The following is a 26,715-nucleotide window of genomic DNA, read 5'->3' on the forward strand; positions in this document are numbered from 1 at the left end:
ATGAAAGGACCCATTTAGTGGAACTAAAGGCAAAACATTTTTGCATCTTGGTAAGAGTAAGGGAGGATTATAACCTGTCAGGCTTTTTTGCCTGGTGTCCCATTTGGGAGATTTCTCTTCACCTCCTGTCCCATAGATCCATAGCCAAAACAGGAATCCTTTCAAAGTAAGGAAATCCCTGGTTGTCACCAGTGTCTCCAGAACGAGTATCCCCACAGAAAGATTTCCCCTCTATTGCTGTTCTGGTAACAACTCAAATTTGGGGACTTTATGTTACTCTATTTGATAATGGTAAACAGGATAAATAGAGAGGGTGAACCTCCTTAATGCAAGCTCAGTGAAAGCTTATCTCTGTCCAGACAACATGGCCTCATTTCTATATGATCCTAGTACCTACCTAGGAAAGACCATGTACAGTGGGGACGGAAAATATTCAGACCCCTTAAATTTTTCACTCTTTGTTATATTGCAGCCATTTGCTAAAATCATTTAAGTTCATTTTTTTCCTCATTAATGTACACAGCACCCCATATTGACAGAAAAACACAGAATTGTTGACATTTTTGCAGATTTATTAAAAAAGAAAAACTGAAATATCACATGGTCCTAAGTATTCAGACCGTCTGCTGTGACACTCATATATTTAACTCAGGTGCTATCAATTTCTTCTGATCATCCTTCATATGGTTCTACACCTTCATTTGAGTCCAGCTGTGTTTGATTATACTGATTGGACTTGATTAGGAAAGCCACACACCTGTCTATATAAGTCCTTACAGCTCACAGTGCATGTCAGAGCAAATGAGAATCATGAGGTCAAAGGAAATGCCTGAAGAGCTCAGAGACAGAATTGTGGCAAGGCACAGATCTGACCAAGGTTACGAAAAAATTTCTGCTGCACTTAAGGTTCATAAGAGCACAGTGGCCTCCATAATCCTTAAATGGAAGACGTTTCTGACGACCAGAACCCTTCCTATAGCTGGCCGTCTGGCCAAACTGAGCTATCGGGGGAGAAGAGCCTTGGTGAGAGAGCTAAAGTAGAACCCAAAGATCACTGTGGCTGAGCTCGAGATGCAGTCGGGAGATGGGAGAAAGTTGTAGAAAGTCAACCATCACTGCAGCCCTCCACCAGTCGGGGCTTTATGGCAGAGTGGCCCAACGGAAGCCTCTCCTCAGTGCAAGACACATGAAAGCCCGCATGGAGTTTGCTAAAAAAAACACCTGAAGGAATCCAAGATGGTAAGATTCTCAGGTCTGATGAGACCAAGATAGAACTTTTTGGCCTTAATTCTAAGCGGTATGTGTGGAGAAAACCAGGCACTGCCCATCACCTGTCCAATACAGTCCCAACAGTGAAGCATGGTGGTGGCAGCATCATGCTGTGGGGGTGTTTTTCAGCTGCAGGGACAGGACGACTGGTTGCAATCAAGGGAAAGATGAATGCGGCCAAGTACCGGGAGATCCTGGACGAAAACCTTCTCCAGAGTGCTCAGGACCTCAGACTGGGCCGAAGGTTTACCTTCCAACAAGACAATGACCCTAAGCACACAGCTAAAATAACGAAGGAGTGGCTTCATAACAACTCCGTGACTGTTCTTGAATGGCCCAGCCAGAGCCCTGACTTAACCCCAATTGAGCATCTCTGGAGAGACCTAAAAATGGCTGTCCACGAACGTTTACCATCCAACCTGACAGAACTTGAGAGGATCTGCAAGGAGGAATGGCAGAGGATCCCCAAATCCAGGTGTGAAAAACTTGTTGCATCCTTCCCAAAAAGGCTCATGGCTGTATTAGATCAAAAGGGTGCTTCTACTAAATACTAAGCAAAGGGTCTGAATACTTAGGACCATGTGATATTTCAGTTTTTCTTTTTTAATAAATCTGCAAAAATTTCAACAATTCTGTGTTTTTCTGTCAATATGGGGTGCTGTGTGTACATTAATGAGGAAAAAAATGAACTTAAATGATTTTAGCAAATGGCTGCAATATAACAAAGAGTGAAAAATTTAAGGGGGTCTGAATACTTTCCGTCCCCAATGTAAATAAATATTGATTTTGAGACCTTCGAAGGCTTTAACATAAAGCCAATTACCTAATTTGGAATAACTTCATTTAGTGGTGAATAAGAACAGAAATATAACTTGCATACATATTTTTAAAGCAGTGTCTCCATCCCTTTTGGGGAGATATCCCCTCATTTGCTGTGCAAATGACTATGCAGAGAGCATCGCCCCAACATGGACATAAACCGGGGCAAGAATTTTGTTATTATATGTGTCCTTACTGGAGTTTTTCTGCTCTAGCCTCCTGTCAATGATCACACAGCAAGGTAAAAAAACAGCAATAAAAAAAACAATAGTGGTTTTGTTATCTACTCTTCCAGAAAGGGGGTTTATAGAATCATGTAGACAAAAAGTGGATGGGTAGAGAGCGCTCTTGGCAAAGTGAACCCTCCAGGAACCATAAAGTTCTCAGTCTAATACATGTGAAGACAAGGAAAGGGCTGGCAGATGTCTTGAGGTGCACTTCAGCAGCACTCCAAAAGAGAGAAGCAGGGCTCTGGTGAAATTAGAACACAAAGAAGGTGGTTCTAAGTGCAGAAAAGCAAGACTTTTATAAGCCCAAAAGGGGTTAAAAACACTTACAGAAGGTGAAGTGGATACAGGCTCATCAAAAAACAAAGGATGCCCAGCGGGAGGTTCTCTCTTGAATATCCCAGCTGTGTGTATCTTAGCCAGCCAGCGGTGTGGAGCTGCATGTCAGGTAACCAGGAAGAGTCAGCGTGGAACCCAACTACCCTGTGACATCAGAGAGCGCGCCCAAGTACTTTCTGGTTACCTGAAATGCACCTCCACACCGCTGGATGGCTAATGCCGCGTACACGACCGGACTTTCCGGCAGAAAAGGTCCAATGGAATAATTTAATCGGATCGTGTGTGGGCTTCATCTGACTTTTTCTTTCGAAAATTCTGATGGACCTAGAAATAGAACATGTTTTATATCTTTCCGACGGAATAAATTCCTATCGGGAAAAAAGGTTCGTCTGTATGCTGATCGGACGGACCAAAAACGACGGAAGGGCAGCTATTGGCTATTTAAGTTAGTTTTTCTAGTCCCGTTGTATGTGTTGTACGTCATCGCGTTCTAAACGATCGGACTTTGGTGTGATTGTGTGTACGCAAGTCCGTTTCAGCGGAACTCTGTCAGAAAAATCATCAGAGTTTATTCTGACGGAAAAAACGGTCGTGTGTACGCGGCATAAGAGATACTTTGCTTGGATGTTCAAGGGGGAACCACCCGCTGGACATCCTTTGTTATTTGATGAGCCTGTATCCAAATCACCTCCTGTAAGTGCTTTTAACCGCTTTTGGGCTAATAAAAGTCTTGTTTTACTGCACTAGAAGATCCTTCTTTGTGTTAAATAGATTCATGTAGTATAAAATCAAATGGCATTTTTTGCCCAAAACTATTCTTGTTCTAAGCAATGTATAGATTAACGTTACAAATTTACAGTAGTGATTTCAGAAGACTAAGCTGTGCGTGAAGTGGTTAGAATATGGAGTTTTTAGTTACAGATGTGTTGTACTACAGAAGCACGACAACAATTTCAGAAGTAATACACTAGTGTCAAATACATTTCAAATACTTTAAATGTCTTAAAAAACTGCTATTTTTCTTACAGATAAGGAATATATTGCTGGTTCCATGCTCTCTAAATCTCGGTCCAGGGGGGAGAATAACTGGTACATAGGACAGCCCTTATCCCATAGCACAGGTGGCTTTAACACATATCCACAACCACCATTTGATTCAAACATGGCAGCATTCAAATGCATAGAGAGATCTGAAAAAGAAAGGGAGAAATATTTGCCTAAGATTTTGATCATAATGTGGAAAACCAGTTTAACATATAAAAAGCAGTAAAAATAACATCAATATAATACAGTCTACACAAACAAAATACTGTCAATTGTATTCATGTTTATCTAGCAGCATGGTTGTTGAAACTTGCCTTCATTTAGACTATATGCCTAACAGCAATTAAACATCCAATAGCTAAGAATAACCTTTGCAGTATCATTTAAAGATTTCACATTGGTATCAGTTCAATAAATGCTTTGGATAGTTCAAATGTTTGTATGAAAACTGGGGTAAAGCAAAGGTAAAATAACTTCAGTGAAAAACAACCAGAGGGGTCAAAACATCTGTTTTCCCACTGGTAAGACTTTCCCTCACTCAAATTTCCTTAAAGTGGTTCTAAAGTCTCAAGGTTTTTCGCCTTAAAGTGGTTGTAAAGGCAGAAGGTTTACATTTTTAATTCTTTGCATTAGGATGAAAACCTTCTGTGTGCAGCAGCCCCCCTCAGCCCCTCTAATACTTACCTGAGCCCCATCTAGATCCAGCGATGTTGCAGGAGTGTTCCAGGACTCCCCTCTTCATTGGCTGAGACAGCAGTGTGGCACCATTGGCTTCCGCTGCTCTCAATCAAAGTCAGTCAGCTAATGATGAAATAAATAAAGGGGGGCGGGCCACGGCTCCATGTCTAAATGGACACAGGGAGTTGTGGCTCAGCTCGGGTGCTCCCATTGCAAGCTGCTTGCTGTGGGGGCACGTGGCAGGAGGGGAGGGCCAGGAGCTCTGGTGAGAGACCCAAGAAGAGTGGGATCGGGCTGCTCTGTGCAAAACCACTAGACAGGGCAGGTAAGTATAACATGTTTATTATTTTTAACTAAAAAAAATGAGACTTTAGTATCACTTTAATGCATTCTATGCATTAGGGTGCAAAACCTTCTGTGCTGCAGCTGCACTCCAGACCAACCCCCCCCTTTTTCTTACCTGAGCCCGATGTGTACGAGCGCAGCAGCTCGAGCTGCTGTCTCTCTCCTTATTGTACAAATTGATAGCAGCAGGAGCCGTTGGCTCCCACTGCTGTCAATAAAAATCCTGTGACACAGGAGCAGGGAGTGTGGTGTCTGTGTCAATGGACGCAGCAGCAGGACTTGGGAGCGAGCCCGCATGGGTGCCCTTAGGGAAAGGGGCTTTTCGTGGGGGCACCCGATGGAGAGGAGGGGCCTGGAGCACCGACAGTGGACCCCAGAAGAAGAGGATCAGGGCTGCTCTGTGCAAAACGATTTCACAAAGCAAGTATGACATCTTAGTTTTTTTTTTTATATATATATATATAAAAAAAAAAATAGAAGATTTACAACCACTTTAATGGTGACACAGAACGCATTAGGCACCTTGCAGAGGATATATTCCAATTTCAAGCTAATAAAATAAAACTAGGTGGACCTTCATTTTTTTTTTTTTTTTTATAAATTCTTTCATTTGTAACCAAAAAGGTTTACTATACAAACAAAGAAGTTCAGTTATAAACATATGCATTTGACAATAGGATAACAGGTTTACAATTAGGTCAACCCTGCAGATATATAACAACAACATGAGGTGCTTCATCATTATACAGCAAAGTCTTCAGAGGTGTGGTGAGTTTTATAATATAAACAGAAGGAAAAGTAAGCAAGATTAAAGAAGATTAAGCAAGATTAAAAGTAAGCAAGATTAAAAGAAAATAGGGGAGTATAACGTAATATATATTTTAGGCGGCAGAAGGTGGGGGGTCCAAAGAGCCTCTCCCAGCTGACCAATCTGGGGGGAAAGAGGTTGGAGGGCTCAATCAAACTGAATAAAGGATTTGTATTCATCTGTAGCTTTGCATTCAAGCCAATAAACAAGGTATTGTGAAATTTTGTGGTGGTTTCCTTAAGGGATCCCAACCAATACTGTATGATGCATGTATAAACACACAACATAAAACTTCCTGCGCATAATTTCATCTACAAAAGCACACTAATTTGTAAGCGGGAAGCAGGCATACAAACTCTGCCTAAACTGCAGCTAGTCAGAAGACAGAACAATCTTCAACTACAAAAGAAAAAAAAAGACACAAAGGGCGCAACTATGTGCAGCATTAGATGCCTTTATTGGGCGTAGGAGGCATTTTAAACAGTTTCTAATACTGTAGAATATACTGCTAAGGAAAATCACCAGATTTCACTTGAGTCCCTCACATCATACACATCACCCTCTAAAACAGTTTCTACCCCCCCCCCTGGAACTCCAGTGAACAGCTCCACAAACTCTATTATAGCGTTTAACCTTTCCAACATCACCAAAGGTCAGATCAATACCTGTATACTACCATTGATAATGTGGAAACCATAAACACATTTCCTGAGGGTTTCCCAGTGCTTTTTAGGGTTTACCCACGAAATCGATCCAAGGAAAAAAGAAAAATAGGAGAAAGAAAAGAAGAGGCAGAAAGTCAAAGAAAAAAAGGGAAAATAATAGAGTAACCTCTGACACAGTTAAAATATTTACTCTTATATCCTATCCTCTTTCTATATATGAAAAAGTGTTACTTTAGAAGAGACTTAATTTTGCCCCTACTCACTTCCTGAATGTCTTTACTTTGTTTACCCAGTTGTATGATGATAGCGAATACATTTTTGCTATTTTCACACTAAAGTTCCTCCCCGCCAATCAGGAGGCAGGTAGTGAGACCTGTTTCCCGATTGGCCAAAGTGTCAAGCCTAGCGCTTAAGTAAAAGTTGCAGGAGCCACCCGCAAGGACCATGCTGGAGGACACCACAGCCCGCCACATAGATTGCCGGGGGGGAGGGGGGTTGTTTGCCACCTCCCAAAAGAAAAACCCACCAGCTGCCACTGAGTCTTACCATTAAACGATTTTATAACATAAATATAAAATTAACCCCAGGACCACTGAGCCCGAAGGTGCTTCCAATCCAGACAGTGCTTTCTTTACATGGGGTGGCAAGGATTTGGATGCTCTAGATATCCTTAGGATCTCTTTTACACCAACGAGATAATGCACACTGGATTTAATCCAAAATCCACTTTTTATCCAGCCCATGTAAAAGGCTCTTTCATAGATAGCTTTAACCACATATGATTCATTCATAGATCAATAAAGTGGTTGTAAAGCCTTAAGGTTTTTCACCTTAATACCTTCTATGCATTAAGGTGAAAAACCTTTTGTGCTGCAGCTGCACTCCAGACCAACCCCCCCCCCCTTTTTCTTACCTGAGCCCGATCCGATCCAGCGATGTGCACGAGCGTAGCGGCTTCAGCCAGTGTTGCCCTCCTCATTGGACAGATTTATAGCAGCAGGAGCCATTGGCTTCCGATGCTGTCAATCAAAAGCTGTGACCTGGGAGTGGGGGGCGGGGCCGAGTCTGTGTCAATGGATGCAGCAGTGGGACTTGGGAGCAAACCCGCACGGGTGCTCCCATTGAAAGCGACTTTCCATGGGGCACCCCATGAAGGGAAGGGGCTTTGAGCGCCAACGGGGCACCCAGAAGAGGAGAATCAGGGCTGCTCTGCACAAAACCATTGCACAGAGCACATAAGTATAGGCATGTTTGTTATTTTTATTTTTAAAAAAGCGAGGAAGCGAGGATTTACAATCAATTAAACTGTGTAGCATCACCAAGGGAGAAGGAATACAGAGTCATTGTTCTAATCTTAATAGAAGAGAGAAAAAAGGCTTTAGACAAATTAATCACCAATACCAATATAGTCATTGTCAGGTCACCTGAGTCCAGGTGACAGATGCACTCCGTAGGAGTCAGGAGTGCAACGCTAAGGTAGTGGACCCTAGGACTGACTGCTGCGGATTGAACTCTGAGAGGTTCAGGAAGCAGGACCACTGGAGCAGCAACACAGATGCCACTGGGAGCTAGAGCATAGATTCCCCAGGGCGCGGAGTCTAATGCTGCATACACACGGTCGGAATTTCCATTAAAAAAAGTGTGATGGGTGCTTTTGGTTGAATATTCCGACCGTGTGTATGCTCCATCCAACTTTTTCTGTCTGTATTTCCGCCAGCAAAAGATTGAGAGCTGGTTCTCAATTTTTCTGACGGAAAAAGTTCTTGAAGGAAATTCCGTTCGTCTATCTGCAATTCTGACGTGCAAAAAAACATGCATGCTCGGAAACAATTCGACGCATGCTCAGAAGTATTGAACTTCATTTTCTCGGAAAGTCGGAAAGATTGGGGTAGGGAGTACCAAGGAATGGGAGAAGATCTGGAGGCGATCATGGGAGGAGGTGACAAGGGAGCTAGAGAATGACATCATCCTATCCCATTTTCAGTTTTATTGTCACCTGCTTCAGTATTTGTCTTTTTGTCCCAGTATGTTCCTTCTGTGCTTGTTTTCTGCCCTCTATTTTAATAAAAAATAAATTTTTTCCCTCCTTCTCAACCAAAGGAAAGGAGAAGGTTGGGAAAATGGGCAGAGAGGAGGGAGAGGAGAGAAAAGAAGGGAAAAAAAGGGAAAAGAAAGGAAACATTTTTTTGATCCTGCCATTAATTGAATCCCCCTTTTTCATTAATTGTATCTTTTTTCTTTGTTTCCGCTATTAACTGAATCCCTCTTTTTTGATCCTGTTATAAATTGTATTCTTTTTTCCTGATTCTGTCTTTTATTTCATCCCCCTCCCTCTACCCCAACCCCTTTTTTTTTTTCTCAAGAATTGTATCTTTTGATCCTGCCATAAATTCAATCCCTCTTTTTTTGTGATTCTGCTATAAATTTTACCCCCCCTTTTTTTTTGATCCTGCCATAAATTGCATCCTTCTTCTTTGATCCTGCCATTATTTCATCCCTCTTTCTTCATTCGTTGTATCTTTTTTGATCCTGCCATAGATTCAACCCCCTCTTTTGTGATCCTGCCATAAATCCAATCCCCCTCTTCTCTGATCCTGCCATAAATTGCATCCTTTTTTGATCCCGCCATAGATTGAATACCCCCCTCTTCTTTTTTTTCCTTCTTTTGATCCTGCTATTAATCTTGACTTTAGATTTTGTTGCTACCACATAGTATTTTATTTGAACTCTTTGCACCTTTTCCTTTCCTTTAAGGAATATATTTCTCCCTTGGAGTAATAAGGTTTCAATATCCCATGTAGCATTTTTTCCACACATTACTTTTTGGCTCAACAAAATAACTTTTTTTATTGCGTTTCTTCCTTCTCCCTCTTCTCATGCTGGCTAAAAACAGGTGTAGTCACTAACCACTTGAATAATTGGTGGTATCAATTAAATATGCTAATTTTCTGTGACACCAACTTGATAGGCCAATTTTGTAGAGATGGAATTTGCATGTGTGTATGTGAGTATATATATATTTTGCCATATCTGTTTTAAACTAGCTACGACTAAGGCTATTGCCGAAACGCGTCAGCTTTATTGTTTAATTGTCACTCTGATGTACCAATAAACGTCACTTCAAGGATTACAGTTTTGCCGGCTCTCCTTATTACTAAGGGAGCTAGAGAGCAGGAGGTCTTGGGAGGACCGAAGAGAGCGGATTGGTTGGCATTTTGGGACTAGGTTAGTGATGTAGCTGGGGACAGAGTTATGGATGGCTTTGCAAAGTATTGTTAGTACTTTGAATTTTATTCGCTGGGTGAGTGGAAGCCAGTGGAGGGATTGGCAGAGAGGGGTGGAGGACACTGAATGGTTGGTAAGGTGGATGAGTCTTGCAGCGGCATTCATTATGGACTGAAGGGGGGATAGTCTATGTAAAGGTAATCCAATGAGGAGGGAGTTGCAGTAGTCAAAGCGAGAGATAACCAGGGAGTGAATTAGAAGCTTGGTGGTGTCATTAGTTAAAAAGGGGCGTATTCTGGAAAGATTTCGGAGGCTAAGGTGGCATGATTTGGACAGGGTTTGGATGTGGGCCTGAAAGGACAGTTCAGAGTCTAAGGTTACCCTTAGCACCCTGGCATGTGGGGACGAACTGATAGATGTGCCATTGATCTTGACAGAGAAGTCAGGGGAAGGGGCACGTGGGGGAGGAAGAGTTCAGTTTTAGATAGATTCAGTTTTGAGGAAGTGATTTGACATCCAGGCTGATATGTCTGTTAGTAAATCAGTGATGACGGGCAGAGAGATAGATTTGGGTGTCATCAGCATATAAATGGTAGTGGAAGCAATGGGAGGCTAGCAGCTGACCCAGGGAGGATGTGTAGATTGAGAATAGTAGAGGTTCAAGGACAGAACCTTGGGGGACCCCAACGGTAAGAGGAGTTGTAGAGGAGGATGTGAAGTTGTAAGTGACACTGAAGGTTGATGAAATAGGTAAGATTTGAACCAATGGAGAGCGCAGCCATGGAGACCAAGCAAATTGAGCTTTTTTTTTGAGGAGGGGGTGGTCAACTGTATCAAAGGCAGCGGAAAGGTCCAAGAGTACGGAATAATGACCGTTAGTTTTGGCTGTTAGTAAGTCATTTGTGAGTTTTAGGAGGGCAGTTCCTGTGGAGTGCTGTGGTCGAAATCCTGACTAAAGGGGATCAAGAAGGTTATTCTCAATGAGGTGGTCGGTCGCTCAGTCAGCTGTAGACTAAACGTTCAAGGAGTTTGGAGGCAAAAGGGAGTAAAGAGATGGGTCTTAGGTTGTTAAGATTGGTGGGGTCTAGTGAGGCCTTTTTTGGTATAGGAGTGACTATCGCATGTTTTAGAGGGTTGGGGAAGATGCCAGTAGAGAGTGAGAGGTTGAAGATATGAGTTAAAGAGTGTAGGATAGAGCCAGATGGTGACCGTAGTATTTGAGAAGGAACGGGGTGTCCAGGGGGCAGGAGGTTAGGTGGGCATTAAAAAAAAGTTTAGTTACTTCCTCTATAGTAGCTGGATTAAAAGAGGGAAGCATTAACTGTGCAGGAGGACAAGGAGTGTAAAGTGAGGGAGATATCTGTAGAGTGGAGATCTCGAGACAAATTGTCTCAATCTTATTTCTGAAGTGATTAGCAATCTCCTGGGCAGTGAGTTAGTGGGTAGAGGTAATGGAGGACGAAGTAGAGTGGTAAAGGTAGAAAAGAGTTGACGGGGACTGCGTGAGAGGGTGTTAATGATAGTGATAAAGTAGGTCTGTTTGGCAGTGTGGAAGCAGGAATGGTATTTTTGGAGGGCAGATTTATATTGGCTGTGACTTAGTCTTACGCCACAGACGCTCACGAGCGCCGCTATGTTTTTTTGAGGCTTCTAGTATTTCCGTCTGCCAGGGTTGTAGCAGTCGGGGCCTGATTCTGTGTGTAGTGAGGGGGGCGAAGGTATCCAGGGTGGATGACAATGAACTGTTGTAGACAGAAGTGGCCAAGTTGGGGCAGGACAAGGATGAGATTTTGTCGTAGAGACAATCTGTAGCAGAAAAAAGAAGAGAAGGGTTAAGATGGCAAAGGTTTTTACGGGTACTAGTTTGGTAGTTGGAAGGCAAGGAGGAGCAAGATAAGGAGAGAGTGAAACTAATAAGGAGGTAATCGGAGAAAGGAAAAGGAATATTGGAGAGGTTTTGTGGAGTGCATAGGTAGGAGAATATGAGGTCAAGGCGTTGCCAACAGAGTGAGTAGAAGCGTGTGTCCATTGTTTTAGGTCAAAAGAGGATGTTAGGCTCAGCATTTTAGAAGTAGTGGGAGTGTTAAGATTAACAGGCATGTTGAAGTCACCAAGAATGATTGTTGGAATTTCAGAAAAGAGAAAGTAGGGTAGCCAGGCAGAGAAGTCGTCAAGGAAGCTTGATCCCGGTCCAGGGGCCGATAGATCACAGCAATTCTCAATAAAACTGCTGAAAATAGACAAATACAGTGAGCTTCAAATGAGGAGAGGGACAGAGACGGGGGTGAATGAAGAACCTGAAATGTGCTTTGAGGGGATAGGAAGATTCCAACACCACCACCTTTCTGTCCACTAGGCCTGGGGGAGTGAGTCCACAGGAGGGAACCACAGGAGAGAGCAGGAGAAGGAAAGTCAGATTCTTGAATCCAGGTCTCAGTAATTGCAAGTAGGTTCAGGGAGTTTGTGATAAATAGGTCATGGACAGTGGTGAGTTTGTTACAAACAGAGCGGGCATTCCAAAGGGCACAGGAGAAGGGGAGGCTGGTTCTAGGCAGAAGAGGAAAAGAAATGAGATTGTGTGGATTGTGGCTGCTATCAGAGGATGGGGGTGCCGGGTATGTTGGCCGAAGGTAAATGATGGCGGTCCAGGATTTGGGGAGATATCTCCAGAAGTTAGGGGAAGCAGAAGGGTGATAGAGGTGATATGGGAATGTGACTTATGTGGGGGGGACACATCCCAGTGTCATGCAGGTTTTATTAGTATATGAGTTCAGAATTAGTGTGAGCTGATACGTGCAGTAATAAGGTGAAGACAGGAGTGAGGGTGATATATATAAGCTGTGGGGTAGAGGAGAAGAGGGATGAAGACGAGAGGGTTCAACCACAAGCTGACCAGCCGCTGTCATTATACAGAGGCAGGTCGGCATGATCCTGCCAGCCGTCGTAGCTGTACATCGGCTCCTTTAAGCGGGATAGCAGGCACGTGCGTATCGCCGGAGGCACGCGCACCCCTCGCTGTACTGCGGTGGGGCCGATGCTCATGACCGGCAGTCACGAGTGATCACGGGCACAAGAGGCAGAACAGGGACGTGTGTATGTAAACAGACAAATCCCTGTTCTGTTCTGAGAGGAGATGCAGATCGTGAGTTCCTAATACCTAGGAACCGTCCTATAGTCAGTCCTCTCCCCCTACAGTTAGAACACAGTCAGGGAACACAGTTAATCTCTTGATCGCCCCCTAGTGTTAACCCCTTCTATGCCAGTGACATTTATACAGTAATCAGTGCATTTTTATAGCACTGATTGCTGTATAATTGTGAATCGTCCCAAAAATGTGTCAAAAGTGTCCAATGTGTGTGCCATAATGTTGCAGTCACTATAAAAAAATCGCATATCGCTGCCATTACTAGTAAAAAAAAAAAAAAAAAAATGCCATAAATCTATCCCCTATTTTGAAGACGCTATAACTTTTGCGCAAACTAATCAATATACGCTTACTGCGATTTTTATTACCAAAAATATGTAGAAGAATACATACCGGCATAAACTGAGAAAAAAAAATAGCTTTTTTAAAAAAAAAAAAAAAAGGGGATATTTATTATAGCAAAAAGTGCAAAATATTGTGTTTTTTTCAAAATTGTCGCTCTTTTTTTGTTTATAGCGAAAAAAATAAAAACCGCAGAGATGATCAAATACCACAAAAAGAAAGCTCTATTTGTGGGAAAAGTGACGCAGTGCCATATCGCAAAAAATGGCCTGGTCATTAAGCAGCCAAATCTTCTGGGACTGAAGTGGTTAAGGAGAAAGGGTGCAACTGTGAGAAGGAAAAGTAGGGAGTGCAGGATACAGAGTGGTGAGATTGAGAGAAAGCCTGGATGAGAGATGAAAAAGTTTGATGGAGAATCAGGTCACCTGTAGTCTGTTTAGTGTTCTGCAGTAGTCTGTTGTGGATTTTCGCTCTGTGCATTCGCTGATGTGCTGAGCCGAAGTGTAAAACTTAATCCATTATGAATACTTTATCAAAGATGATAGTTGCCAATGCAATCCCTGCCTGTGCAAACCCCTGGCTGTGTATCCCCTAAAGAAGGCCTAAATTTCTACTGAGTTTGGGTGGGGTATTGCCAATTAATTAGTCAGGATTGCATAGGGGGAACACATGGCTAACAGAATTAACTTCTCACACCAAGGAAGACTACAAGACACAACAAGAGAGCAGAAGCAGAAGCCCTCAGACTCTTTTCCGATCATACTACTTTTTCTAGACTCCCACATGACCCATTGGATCAATATACAGTAAGGTAGAACTAAAATCTCTAAGCAAAAATGGAACAACCGCGCTAAAACTTAAGTTCAGTTAAATTAATTAAAAATACATCCTTAACCAGTAGCAGCATGAAGTGGGATACACACAAGGAATAACTCAGAATAGGGAAGCTGTGTTGAAAAAGTTTCAATCGATCAAATCAAAACATACAAAATATATAAAAGTGAAAAAAGTCCATACTGAATTACATTGAAATCTTGATCTCTCCACAGTGTATTCCAACACAGACAAAAGAGTGCCTATCCACCGTAATGTAAATCTGCTTACCAAATGGCAAGCATAAAGGGCAGGTGGCTATAACCCAGCCGCGGCCTTTAGCTTGAAGATTAGAGCCTTGCAGATGGAGCCTTGACCAAAAAAGTGACCACTAAAGGGAAGAATATGCCTTCCTATATGAAGATTTCTATAAAACCTATTTTTACCATCTTCTAAAGGTGCATAAGAACCCTACTCACCCCCCTAGTAGGTCCATTATAGCTCCTATGGAGAGCCTGACCAATGGGCTTTCACAATATATTGACTATTTCCTACAGGCCATGGTTCAGACTCTTTCATCCTAAATAAGACACTTCTGCAGTTGTTTAATTGGGACTCTTCATATTACTGGCTATCTTTAGACGTTAATGCTTTATACATTCATTCCACGTGAGATTGGCACTTTCTGCACTGAATTATTTTTTGGGTATACATTCTGGACTTCATCACACCCAGGAGCAGTTTATTCTAGCTAGTACTACATTTTTTCTTGAGCATAAACTATTTTGTTTTCGATAGAGACTATTATCTCCTGTTAAGGGACACAGCGATGGGTGCAAGTTTTGCTCCCAGTTATACCAATTTAACCATGGACTACTGGTAGGAGTCCTGCATCTAGAGAAATAGTCCTTTTTTTTGCCCATGTCATAATTTACAAGCTTTACATTGACAATATTGTCATATGGGATGGCCCACCAGCTACTATCGAGCTATTTGTCCAACACTAACAACAACCCTATGGGCCTCACTTTTTCACATATATGGGATCCAGATTCACTGGCGTTTGTGGATTTATGCCCTGTACACACGATTGGACATTGATCGGACATTCCGACAACAAAATCCATGAATTTTTTCCGAAGGATGTTGGCTCAAACGTGTCCTGCATACACACGGTCGCACAAAGTTGTCGGAAAATCCGATCGTTCTGAACGCGGTGACATAAAACACGTACGTTGGGACTATAAACGGGGCAGTAGCCAATAGCTTTAGTCTCTTAATTTATTCTGAGCATGCGTGGCACTTTGTGTGTCAGATTTGTGTACACACGATCGGAATTTTACTGATCGGATTTTGTTGTCGGAAAATTTTATATCCTTCTCTCAAACTTTGTGTGTCGGAAATTCCGACGGAAAAAGTCCGATGGAGCCCACACATGATCGGAATTTCCGACAACACAATCCGATCGCACTTTTTCCGGCGGAAAATCTGACCATGTGTACAGGGCATTGGAGTTAAATCATGTAGATAGCAGAACTGTCTCAAAGACACTCTTTAAACCTTACTCATGGAATTCCTATCTCCATTCCAGACATTGTCATAATTCTAACTGGATTAGGAAAATCCCAAAAACCAATTATGTCGTCTAAGGCGAAAACGCACCAAAGATTCAGATTATTTTGCCCAGAGGAAGCATATGACAGGTTTGCAGACAAAGGTTATGACCCGACACACATTCAAACTGCCCCACAGGAGTGTCTCCATATACCATCACAGGACCACAATAATCAGAAAATGAGGAGAAGTTTATTACCCAAAATCATTGTAAGTATAAAAAAAAATTAATCCATCATTAAGAAATATTGGAGTATCCTCTTAGTAGATCTGAAAATGGGTCCTGCCATTCAGCCAAAAACAAGATTAATTTACAGAAAGGCAACCAACATAAGAGATAAGATTGTAAGACACGTTATATGAAGACCTTCACCCCTCATTCATTAGTAATTTTCTGTAATCTCACAGGGATGTTCCAATGCAAGATGAAGAAATGTAAAATATGTCCTTTTGTTAGTCATAGGCAGAAGGCTTTCCTAGATGGTAGTGGGAAGACCTATACTTTAAAATTTTTCTTCAATTGCTCAACCAAGTTTGTCATCTACTGTCTTTCTTGCCCTTGTGGCTTCCTATATGTCGGACGGTACATTCCAGATTTGGCAAACATAGGAGGCTATTTGAGACTGGTGATACGGACTGTAGCATCCAAAGACATTTTTCCCTCAGACACCATAGGTCCACAGCAGGTCTCTTTTTGTGATAGAAGCTATTCCCAAGTGCACATCTCTGGATTCCAGAGATTGTGCAACAGAGAGACCTACTAGATATTTTCTCTAACAAATATAAAGGGCGCCAAACCAACCCCAAAAGGATAAAAAATCACCAAATAATAACCAGGCTGCTGCCCTTTAGGTGCATAATAACACTAAATAATGTGTAAAGTAGGTGCAAGTATCTATAACCAAAAAAATCCCCAATAAATCTACAATTTATATACAAACCATATTCAGATATATAACATATACAGTGGATATAAAAAGTATACACTCCCCTGTTAAAACATCATTTATAATTGTGTGGTGGCCAATTCAGCCACCTTTTTGTCCCAGGGATGTCTTTGCTATATATCCCATTGCCCCTGCTCAGTTTTCGAGTTTAAAGCCTCCTTGGCTTTTTTCTCCTTAGAATTTTGGTCCCATTCATACATATTCATGGTACTAGTCTTTTGTCCAGACCCTTCATTTATAAATAAATATTTCCCTGCCATGTCCAATATTTAAGCCAGAGGATCTATGTCCCATCATAGACTTGATAAAGGGGGTGGTCCCCCCAAACACGTAGCCACACCCCCACGCGCCTTTGATAACGTCGATGACGAAACGCGTAAGGCGGAGCTACGCACTGACGTCACACGCGGAAGTAGGAGAGTGTGGAACGCAGATGAGGCACACGCCGCGCAGCTGATGGTTCTAGACGCACTGCACTCTCCATACGAAACAGAACACACGCTGTGTGACTATTTGGCTTTTTTAATTCTAATTTTAGTTACTTTTATTTGCCTATTTTTGTGCTGTTATGATAGCTAAATAAACTATTTAAAACGTATCACACTATGGAGCTCTGTTTCTTCTATATGAGGATACACTGAAGGATACTTCACAGCTGGAGCGGTGGACCCTGAGGACCCATATACATCATATTGCTGGTTGTCACTACATGCCTACTACCCCTGCAGGGGTGCAGGGAGCTGGTGAGTGGGGATCTTTGAGGGGGAGCACCACAAGTCACTGGATCTGATCAGCTGGTTTTCACGAAAGTCACTTACCACAGACGTTTTTACTTCTTGATACTGGACTTTGATACACTATTTTTATATTTCAATATATATATTTTTTTCACCATTTTTTCACTAATTTTTTCACTAATTTTATACCTGTTTTATATAATTTAATGTGCAGTCCTGCACTATATGCCTAATGTTGGGACTATTTAATTCACTTTATGCATAAAAGCACATTTGGACACTATTGGAGATCAACATAGGTCTTAAACCGTGGTGTTTTATTTTTATTTTTACTTTACTTTATTTACTTTTTGGATTGTCATAATTTTTATAAGTTGCCACTTAATTAATTTATGATGATTAGCCACACGGTGTACACCTGCATGTAGGTATGAGACTGACTTGATAGTACAGTCCATTTAGGTAACACTGGACACTTAGACTCACTACCTAATGAGTGATAAAGGGGTTGGTTTTAGTTTTTCTTGTTTCCTTTGAGGTTCATTATATTATAAATCAAGGTACCCTGGTAAGGTAGCGCCATCTACCCCTAATCAAAATTCCCCACACCCACCAGTACCATCCCATTGGTTAATGTCATGGAGCTTCTATCTTACTGCATCCGTCGGGTTCTGGTAGCTGCATTCCAGCGGCAGGTGTTGCCAGCTTAATCCCATGTTGGCCTGGGGTAGATAGGAGAGCAGAGTGGCACCATCTTTATGGATTATCTATATAACACAATGCTCATTCTTTGCTAATAAGAAGTGGCACTCAAGCATGCAACCACCACCAACCTTTACTATATCTAGGTTTCCACTGCAAATATCACTTTCAATTTCAGATGAAAAGCTTCATCTGTCTCATTGCTAAACCAAATTACATTATCTGCCTACCACTCAGGTTACTCTCAAGTTTACTGTCACATTCCTGAAGTGCTTTTCCATAGTTCTTTTTGAGAAACCACTTTAGATGTGCCACCTACTCATGCAAGGAAAATACAAAACTTTAGATCAGGGTTCCGCAAACATTTTTAAACAAAGGGCCAGTTCTTGGTCCTTTGGACTGTTTGGGGGCTGGAATGTAAGTGAAATAGAGAGAAAGCTCTAACTTGGCTTTGCAAAATGTAAGGTTGGATAAACAGAGTTGGAGTTGCCAAAGTTTATGGTTGAGGTGATTGTAGCTATATTAGTGCACTTGTTACAAAAACAATACTTTTTTTGATACTTTTTGATACTTGTATTTATTTGCGTTAGCATCCAAATGTTCAGGACAAGCTTTCAGGGTGTATTTTTCAAGGTCCTAACAGTACTAGTACACCAACTTTTAGTAGAATGTTAAAAAAATAGTACCTGAGGGGAATAAACCCACATGATACACAATGATGGTAATTAACCTTCAATAGTTAGTGAGATATCGCAGGGAGAGAGCTATGGAATGAGAGGGGGGGGGAAGAGTCACAGAGGTGAGAGAGATTGTAAAACTGTCAGATAGTGAAAACTGAGGTCTACATTTAGTCCATTATCTTTTGTGTCAAATAGAATTATCATTCTTGTTCAAAAGTTCTGCTTTCCTTAGCAGTTTTGAATTTCCCTTTAAGAACCAAAACATTTGAGTCTTCCATAGAGTGGTCTGGTTGTGAGAAATGAAGTCCCATAGGCGTGCATAAATCATTTTGCTTATGTTTCCTAAAGGAGTGTCTGTGTAAATTCATTCTTTTCTTGTAATTCCTGTTCTATTTCACTAACGTAAGATCCTTTGTTGCATTTTACAATGTACAGCCGTATGATCCTTTAATACTGAAGGTACCATTTGATGGTGTGACACTTTTTGATGGATTGATTTGGCTGCACAGTATGCAGTGCTTTTTGTTGCAGGGCTTGGTTCCTATGTGACTTCATAATCAGAATTTCCTGCATTGTTTATGTCTGAGGTTGGGTGGTTGCCTGTTTCTTTCAGCATTTCATCCTGTTATGATGGGTTGAAAATCTTTGCTCATCTTTTCCTTCTAGTGTTGGATTATATGTGGTTACTTGAAGTACATGGTTATTTGTTTTTCTCCTCTTTGTATAAGAGGAGATTGTCTCTTCAGGTTTTCAGACCTGTGTTTATGCTTTTATTGATGGTATGGTCCCTGTAATCTTTATTATAGAATAAGTCTGCTAGTACTCTGAGATGTTTGTGGCAAACACACAGCTTGCCCACAAATGTTTGCCCTGTTTTATTTGTGATTAGCACACAGAAAATTTCATTGGCACCTGCCCTATAGCTGCAGTCACAGAGCGAGAGAAAACTTTGAGAACCACTTGGCCTTGTTTTGGAAATGTTTATACCTCACTTAAATAATTAATGATGCAAAAATAAGTGATCAAACCTTTGTCTATATAGGAATAAAAATGAACGATAACAGGGCAAAAAGATAAACGATTACATTTATTTACACAGAGAAGAAAGTTAGAATAATTAGAATTTATCATATATCTCCAGTGATGCCACAAGTACAGTGTTGCTTTCGGCTGCAAAGATAATCTAGGCCGAACTCAGAAATGGTTACAATGGACATACACAGGCTATACAATATTATAAGACAACTCCTAGGATACAAAAAGGTTATAAAGAAACAGAAATAGAGATACAAGTATACTTTACACGAACATCATGTCGCCTCGATGATCTGGGGCTGGACACAGAGACCAAACAGCTGGCTCTTTCCCTATTTTATATACATTCTCCACCAATCAACTGATGCCACACATTCATTGGTTCAGAGTTGCCTCAAAGACTGATTGACTGTCATTTCAAGCCCAGTTAAACATCATGCTAGAACATTAAAACCTCCGGGGCCTCTAAGTCTATGAATTAATGAACAATCTCCTTTGATCTCCCAGCCCAAACAGTCCCGACATTAGCATGTTAATGGTCCCGTGGTGAGTTGAAGCCTTAATGTCTGCAAATACTCTTTGATTCAATTAACATCTGGGGACCTTCCCTGGTTCCTACCAGTGTACTGGAAGAACTGCATTCCTAACAAGGTGAGCTGGGCCCTATCATGATATTAAAAACATATACACATATACCTACACATAGATACACATATACACACACACACACACACACACATATATATATATATATATATATATATATACACACATATACACATGCCCGCATACCTACACACATATATACATACATCCTATGGGGCACGGCAGTTTAATTGGAGTCTTTGCAATGGTTCGCTTGGATCTCATTAATATAAATATGGAATTCAATATCTACATCACAGCCTACAGCACGCACAGCTTAGACTACTACCGAAGTCTGAACCTAAATGAATGAGTATTAGAACACTAGCAGTGACTGTATTGGGTTGAAGAAATGGTCCACAGCATGCTCCTGGTATTTTTCTGCCCAGAACAGCTGCAGTAACAGTATTCCTTACCGCTACCACTGCTGTACTGCTACTCTAGGTTGTAATAGCTATCCATGAAATAGTCCTGTTGTTTTTTTGTCCCCCCAGCTGGATGAATGATTGACAGGAAAGCAGCAGCGGTAGCCTTTCATGCAAGTTATTTTTCCGCCTCAAAAAAATCAGAAGCAGGCTTTATGTGACCCACAGGCTTAGTTTTGAGCATTCCTACTCTAGACATTGTTAACTGGTGCACTTTTACTTCCGTCTCAGATTACAGGATTAGCTGGGCAAATGCAGCGTGGTTTTGAAAGTAGTTTAAGATGCTGCTGAGATCATTCTGAATTCTAGAGGTGCAGTTAAGCTGCATCTGACCTGTAACTGAACTGTTTCAGCTGCTTTAGCTTTGCCATAGACCTGTACGAGGGGGCATGGTTCTAAAGCAAACAAAAGCCTATTGACACAGGGCTTTAAAGTTTTAAAACTTGCAGAAAGATCACAGTTATGTCTGTACCTAGGACTTTAGGTAACACTGGGAATCCCTGGAAGAATGGTCTAATCAAAAATGATGTGCAGCATTTCCTTAAAAATCACGGTTCATACCGTATATGTAAAGCGCTGCGTAAATTGACGGCTCTATATAAGTACCTGTAATAAAATAAATAATAATACTTTACAAGATAATGCAGTAAAACCTGCATTATATGGTTATTGGATCTGTTGTCAAAAATTGTAGTTCAACATAAAAACACAATTAAGTAGATAATAAAATGGTTTACATTTAGGACTGCAGATGTGTAAAGGAAATTAGGGCACTCTTAGTTTATCTGTTAATATACTACATTAAGGGGAAAAAGCATAGTAAAATAATTTGAAAGTAAACAAGCAGTGAGAACAATCTTAGTTTACAGGGAATGTCAGGAATGAGGATCAAAGCTAACATTCAGAGTTCACACAGTCAAGCCAGATGTGGACATATACAGAGGTTAGCTATATTCTGTAACAAGAACTTAGAGCACATGTCATGAATACATGCATAAATGACTAAACCCTGGGAAAAAAGCAGCAACTCCACCTCAAATTGAGATTCTGACTTTAATATAAGAAACACCAAAATTGTGAAAATTCCAATTTTATAAGGTTTAACTTTTTTATTAGAATACACATTTATATTGTTAATGGCACCTCAAGCGCCTCCTATAATGTCATATCAAGAGATCTGTCTGGAATTCCAGTTAACTGGATACAACTGTGTGAATTTTAAAGACCATTAAAACATCTATTCTGTGTGTCATTTATTTTACAACAAACGCAGATTAAAAAGAAACATTCAGCAGACACCTGGTTTACATTTGAAAGAACAGAATGGTGCAAGAAAATTGTTTGACAAAGTTTGTAGGTGCTCTGCAGTTCATGGAGTTTTCTCCAATGACACAAATAATTTTGAAATCTGGCAAAAGGATATGTTAGGGTTACAAACCCATTAGAACTAACACATTAGTACTGTGCAGACCTGAAAGCAAACGACCTCCCAAAAAGTTTAAAGCAGACATTGCAGTACAAAAGCAGGGCCTACTTAATATATCAAGATATTCTACCCAACATAAATAGCAGTTTTAAAGTAAAAAAAAAAAGTGTAAGAAAAAAGTATTAATAGGTAACGGTTCTTTTATTTTTAATAACATATTATACTTACTTGCTCTGTGCAGTGGTTTTGCACCAAGCAGCCCCAATCCTCCTCTTCTGGGAACTGGCTCTCTGGGCTCCTCCTCTTCTCTGTGTGCCACCATAGGAAGCTGCTTCCTATGGTGGCACATGTGCGGGCACAATCTCGAGTTGGGCTGTGTGCGTCTACACACACAGTGTGGCTTGGGCCCACCCCTTGTATCCTTTTCACAGGATTCGATTGATAGTAGCAGGAGCCAATGGCTCCTGCTACTATCACTGCATCCTGTGAGGAGAAAGAGAGCAGCACTGCTGCTCTCAGGCACAGAGCTGAATCAAGTGCAGGCTCAAGTAAGTGTTTATTGGGGCTGGGAGGGAGCTGCACATAAAAGGTTTTTTACCTTCATGAAGCATGCATTAGGGTAAAAAACCTTTAGCCTTTACAACCACTTTAAATAACATACACCCCGCCTTCCGCCTGCAGTGCCTAGGCATAACTGAAGTCACAATCCTTACAGTGGGATCCTAGGGAATGCTGAGTAGCTGTACTAGAGCATATTATGCAGAGATATTGGATACTTAAGCTTTCTCCAGGATCTTGCTGGAAGAAACATGATTTCTTGTTCATACATCACAGGACACAGAGGCTTGGTAATTATTTGTGGGTTATATAGTACCTTCAGGTGATTGGACACTGGTAACCCTTATTACAAAGTGAGTTCCTCCCCTATATAACCCCTCCCATATGGAGAGTATCTTAGTTTTTTCACCAGTGTCTAAGGTGGTTGGTCACATTGAAGATGTGCTAAGAAGAAAGCTCTGTTTGATGGTCTGCGAGGACCTAGGAGCTATACAACGGGATCCATACCTCGGGCCAATACTAAAATGACTAAGATGGATGGTACCCGGGCCTTGTGATAAGGAGAAACAAGGTTTTGCCAGTAATGTCTCTCCTTGGAGGTCTGGGCTCTGGGATACAGGCTTTGGTGTACTAATATAACAGTGGCACGAAAAGCTTCTGGCAGAGTCTTCTACAGGTCCAGGGAAGAGGATACTGTGAGTTGGATCCCAGAACCCTGAAGGTTGGCACAAAGCTACCCGCCAAGATGGGTTAAGGCTGGAATCTGTCTGTTCTCAGCAGTTCCTGCGGCCGGGGATAAGGTAAGTGAAGACAATCCTAAAGTTTACACATTATGGATTACCTTCTGAGTAGTTGTATGTATTACCAGGTTTATGCCACTAGAGGGAGTAAGAGACATACCTGGTGTATACTTACATGCCTTCCAGGATACACGCTCAGTGAAGCTGGTCTGTGAATGCCGCTCATCGCCTCCGCTGCAGGCTCTGCCACATAAACAAAAAAGGGGGGATCCCACACAGTCCTCTGATGGTGTCCATCTCCCCCCTCGCCCCAGGAACCGCCATGATGGCCCTACACGCGCGCAGGGGGTGCGCTTTTACAGCAGGGATGGCAGAGAGGGGGGGGCGTGGTTGCGGCGCCGTGCACGTGTGGCGTGCACGGCGTCCCAGTGCGCAGGCGCAAATCGTCTATTTTTTTAAAAACCCAAGGCGCCAGAGCTCCTGTAAGCGGTGGGACACAGAGCTGTGGGCTTAGCATCCCTGTGGATCGGATCCTGGCAAACTTAAGACACCTACTCGGCATCAGGTTGTGCAGTTTGTAGCTAATGTTTATATTATAAGACTATAGCACAACAGTGATTGCAATTTACACTAGTACCTCTGCTTTGCAGCTTAGGACTATGTAAGAGGGCTTCAGGGGGAGGTAAAAGAGGCACCAGAAAATCACCGCCTACATCTAGGGGTTCTGGACATGCCTGCAGGATACCATCCCCCCTGCAAGACTGGAGGCAGCATCACAGGATGAGTCTGTACCCCTGTCAGGTTTTGCAGCCTCTCCCAATGTTTCAGTCCCTGTCGATGTCACAGAAGACACTTTAAAGGCTGCATTGGATGGTTTAGAAGGAAGGATTACTACCTTTGTCACAGCTTCCTTAAAAAATAGCATGAAAAGGGGTAGATCCCCTCCCTCTGCTTTGGGTTCCCTATCGGATGAGCATTCTGATAATGAGGAAAGATCCCTATCTGAGGTTAGCGATCAGGTGCAGTCAGACGAATCAGGGGAAGAGGAGAAGCTCTCTTCTACCTCCCAGGCCCTCAAAGCACAGGTGCTATACTATACTGAATTGGTGCATTCCACATACTGATTGCCCTCTGATGAGGTTGCCATTTCCCCTGTTTCCTCCCTGGGGTCCCAGAAATCCCCACAGGCTGTGTATGCCTTCCCAACTCATCCTTTACTGGATGAATTGTTGTATGAGGCCTGGGGTCACCCAGATAAACTATTTTCTTCTCCTAAAAGGTTTTCTATGCTTTAGTTTTACCAAGAAATGGAGAGTCCCAGCCATAGATGCAGCTGTTTCTTGTGTAAATAAGAGCCTGACCTGTCCTGTGGACAATGCTCAAGTGTTTAAGGATCCAACTGACAAAAACCTGGAAACTTTATTTAACCACTTCAATACCTGGCACTTAGACACCTTCCCAGGCCAATTTTCAGCTTTCAGCGCTGTCGCAATTTGAATGACAATTGCGCTGTCATACAACACTGTACCCACACAATTTTTTTATCATGTTGTTCCCACAAATAGAGCTTTCTTTTGGTGGTATTTGATCACCTCTGCGTTTTTTATTTTTTGCGCAACAAATAAAAAAAGACCGAAAAAGTTTTTCTTTGTTTCTGTTAAAAAATTTTGGAAATAAGTATGTTTTCTTCTTCAATGACGTGCACTGATGTGGCTGCACTGACGGGCACTGATGGGCACCGATGAGGTGGCACCAATGAGGTGGCACTGATGAGGTGGCACTGACGGGCACTGATGATGAGCACTGATAGGCGGCACTGGTAGGCGGCACAGATGGGCACTCATAGGTGGCACTGATGGGCATTTGTAGGTGGCATTGATAGGTACTTATTGGTGGCACTGATAGGTGGGCACTGATGGGCACGGATGGGCACTGATGGGTGGCACTGATGACACTGATTGATGGCACTGATGCCCCTAAGGGTGGCATTGCTGGGCATCAGTGCTATATAATGGTGCCAATCAGTGCCCATTTGTGGGCACTGATTGGCACAGATTGGGCACTGACTGGGCACATTGGGCACATGTAGATGGCCATGAGGTACATACCTGGCCATCCACATGTTGCTCCTTCCCTGGTGGTCCTAGTGGCGATCCCTGGTGGTCCAGTGTGGTGATCTGAGGGGGGGCTGCGCTGATAAACAATCAGCGCAGACCCCCCCTGTCAGGAGAGCCGCCGATCAACTCTCCTCTACTCGCGTCTGTCAGACGCGAGTGAGGAAAAGCCGATCAACGGCTCTTCCTATTGACATCGTGATCAGCCGTGATTGGACACGGCTGATCACGTGGTAAAGAGCCTCCACCAAAGGCTCTTTACCAAGATCAGTGTAGCAGTGTGTCAGACTGACACACTGATCCACTGATCGCCGCGATGCGTGCCCCCGCGGGCGCGCAGCGGCATGTTATCCTGCTGGATGTCATATGACGCCCAGTCAGGATAACTGAACCACCGCCCGGCCGTCATCTGCTATGGGCCGGGCGGGAAGTGGTTAAAGCCTTGTGTTTCATGGTTGATGCCATTATGGATTCTGCTCAGCAAGCATTTTGCCTCACTCTCCTGCTGGTACACTTGCGCAGGTCCCTTTGGCTTAAGCATTGGGCAGCTGAAGCTTCATGCAAAAAATATTTAACTGGGTTCCCATTTCGTGGAGAATGCCTGTTTGGGGATGATCTGGACAAATATATCCAGAAGAGTACTGGGGGAAAAACCACGTTGTTACCGGTCAAAAGGAAGAGTAAACGTCCTTCATTTAGACGTTCTCTGTCCCCAGCCCCTGGAGCCTCATCCTCCAGGCAGTGGTGACGGCCTCCCCAATCAAATACTAGGGGAAAGGTCCAAAGTCAAGCCCAAGGGCAAAAGAAACCTTGGGGTCCAAGATCTGGTAAACAGAACCCCAAAGCCTCCCTATGAAGGGGCGCCCCCGCTCAGCCGAGTGGGGGGAAGGCTGCTGCAGTTTGCAGGCACCTGGCAAGAAGAGATTCAGGACAGATGGGTAGCCTCCATGGTGTCTCTGGGCTACAAGCTAGAGTTCTGGGAGCTCTTGCCATCTCGTTTCCTAAGGTCAAGAGTCCCCAGGGATCCAGAAAAAAGAAGGCCCTTACTTCTGGCCTTAGAACGTCTGTTATCCCAAGGGGTAATTATAGAGGTGGCCCCGGAAGAGCAAGGCTCAGAGTTCTACTCAAACCTCTTTACGGTTCCAAAACCAAACGGAGATGTCAGACCTATTCTGTAATGCTTTAGGCAGTGAACTATGTTGGAGTGTGTGGATCACAGCTTCGGAAGTCTATGAATACTATATTACTAACTGGTAACTTTAACCTTAACAGCTATCAGGTAGGAAGACTCAGATACGTTTGGAAATACAATTGGTTTTATTTAGAGTGGTAATACACAGCCACAACGGGGAGCTTTAGAGGCAACTTAAGCT

General features: G+C 42.5%; 1 protein-coding gene across 5 annotated transcripts in view; it reads right to left on the reverse strand.

The window, feature by feature from the left end:
• PLCE1 (phospholipase C epsilon 1) overlaps window positions 1-26,715 on the reverse strand; it is a 945,493-nt gene that overhangs the window by 105,406 nt on the left and 813,372 nt on the right. For all 5 annotated transcript variants that reach the window (XM_073596424.1, XM_073596420.1, XM_073596423.1 and 2 more), the window contains one exon: window positions 3,681-3,844. In XM_073596424.1, coding sequence (XP_073452525.1) covers window positions 3,681-3,844 — 164 coding nt within the window. The remainder of the gene's footprint in view (window positions 1-3,680; window positions 3,845-26,715) is intronic.

This window comes from Aquarana catesbeiana, linkage group LG08, assembly GCF_042186555.1.
Source record: "Aquarana catesbeiana isolate 2022-GZ linkage group LG08, ASM4218655v1, whole genome shotgun sequence".
NCBI lineage: Eukaryota > Metazoa > Chordata > Amphibia > Anura > Ranidae > Aquarana > Aquarana catesbeiana.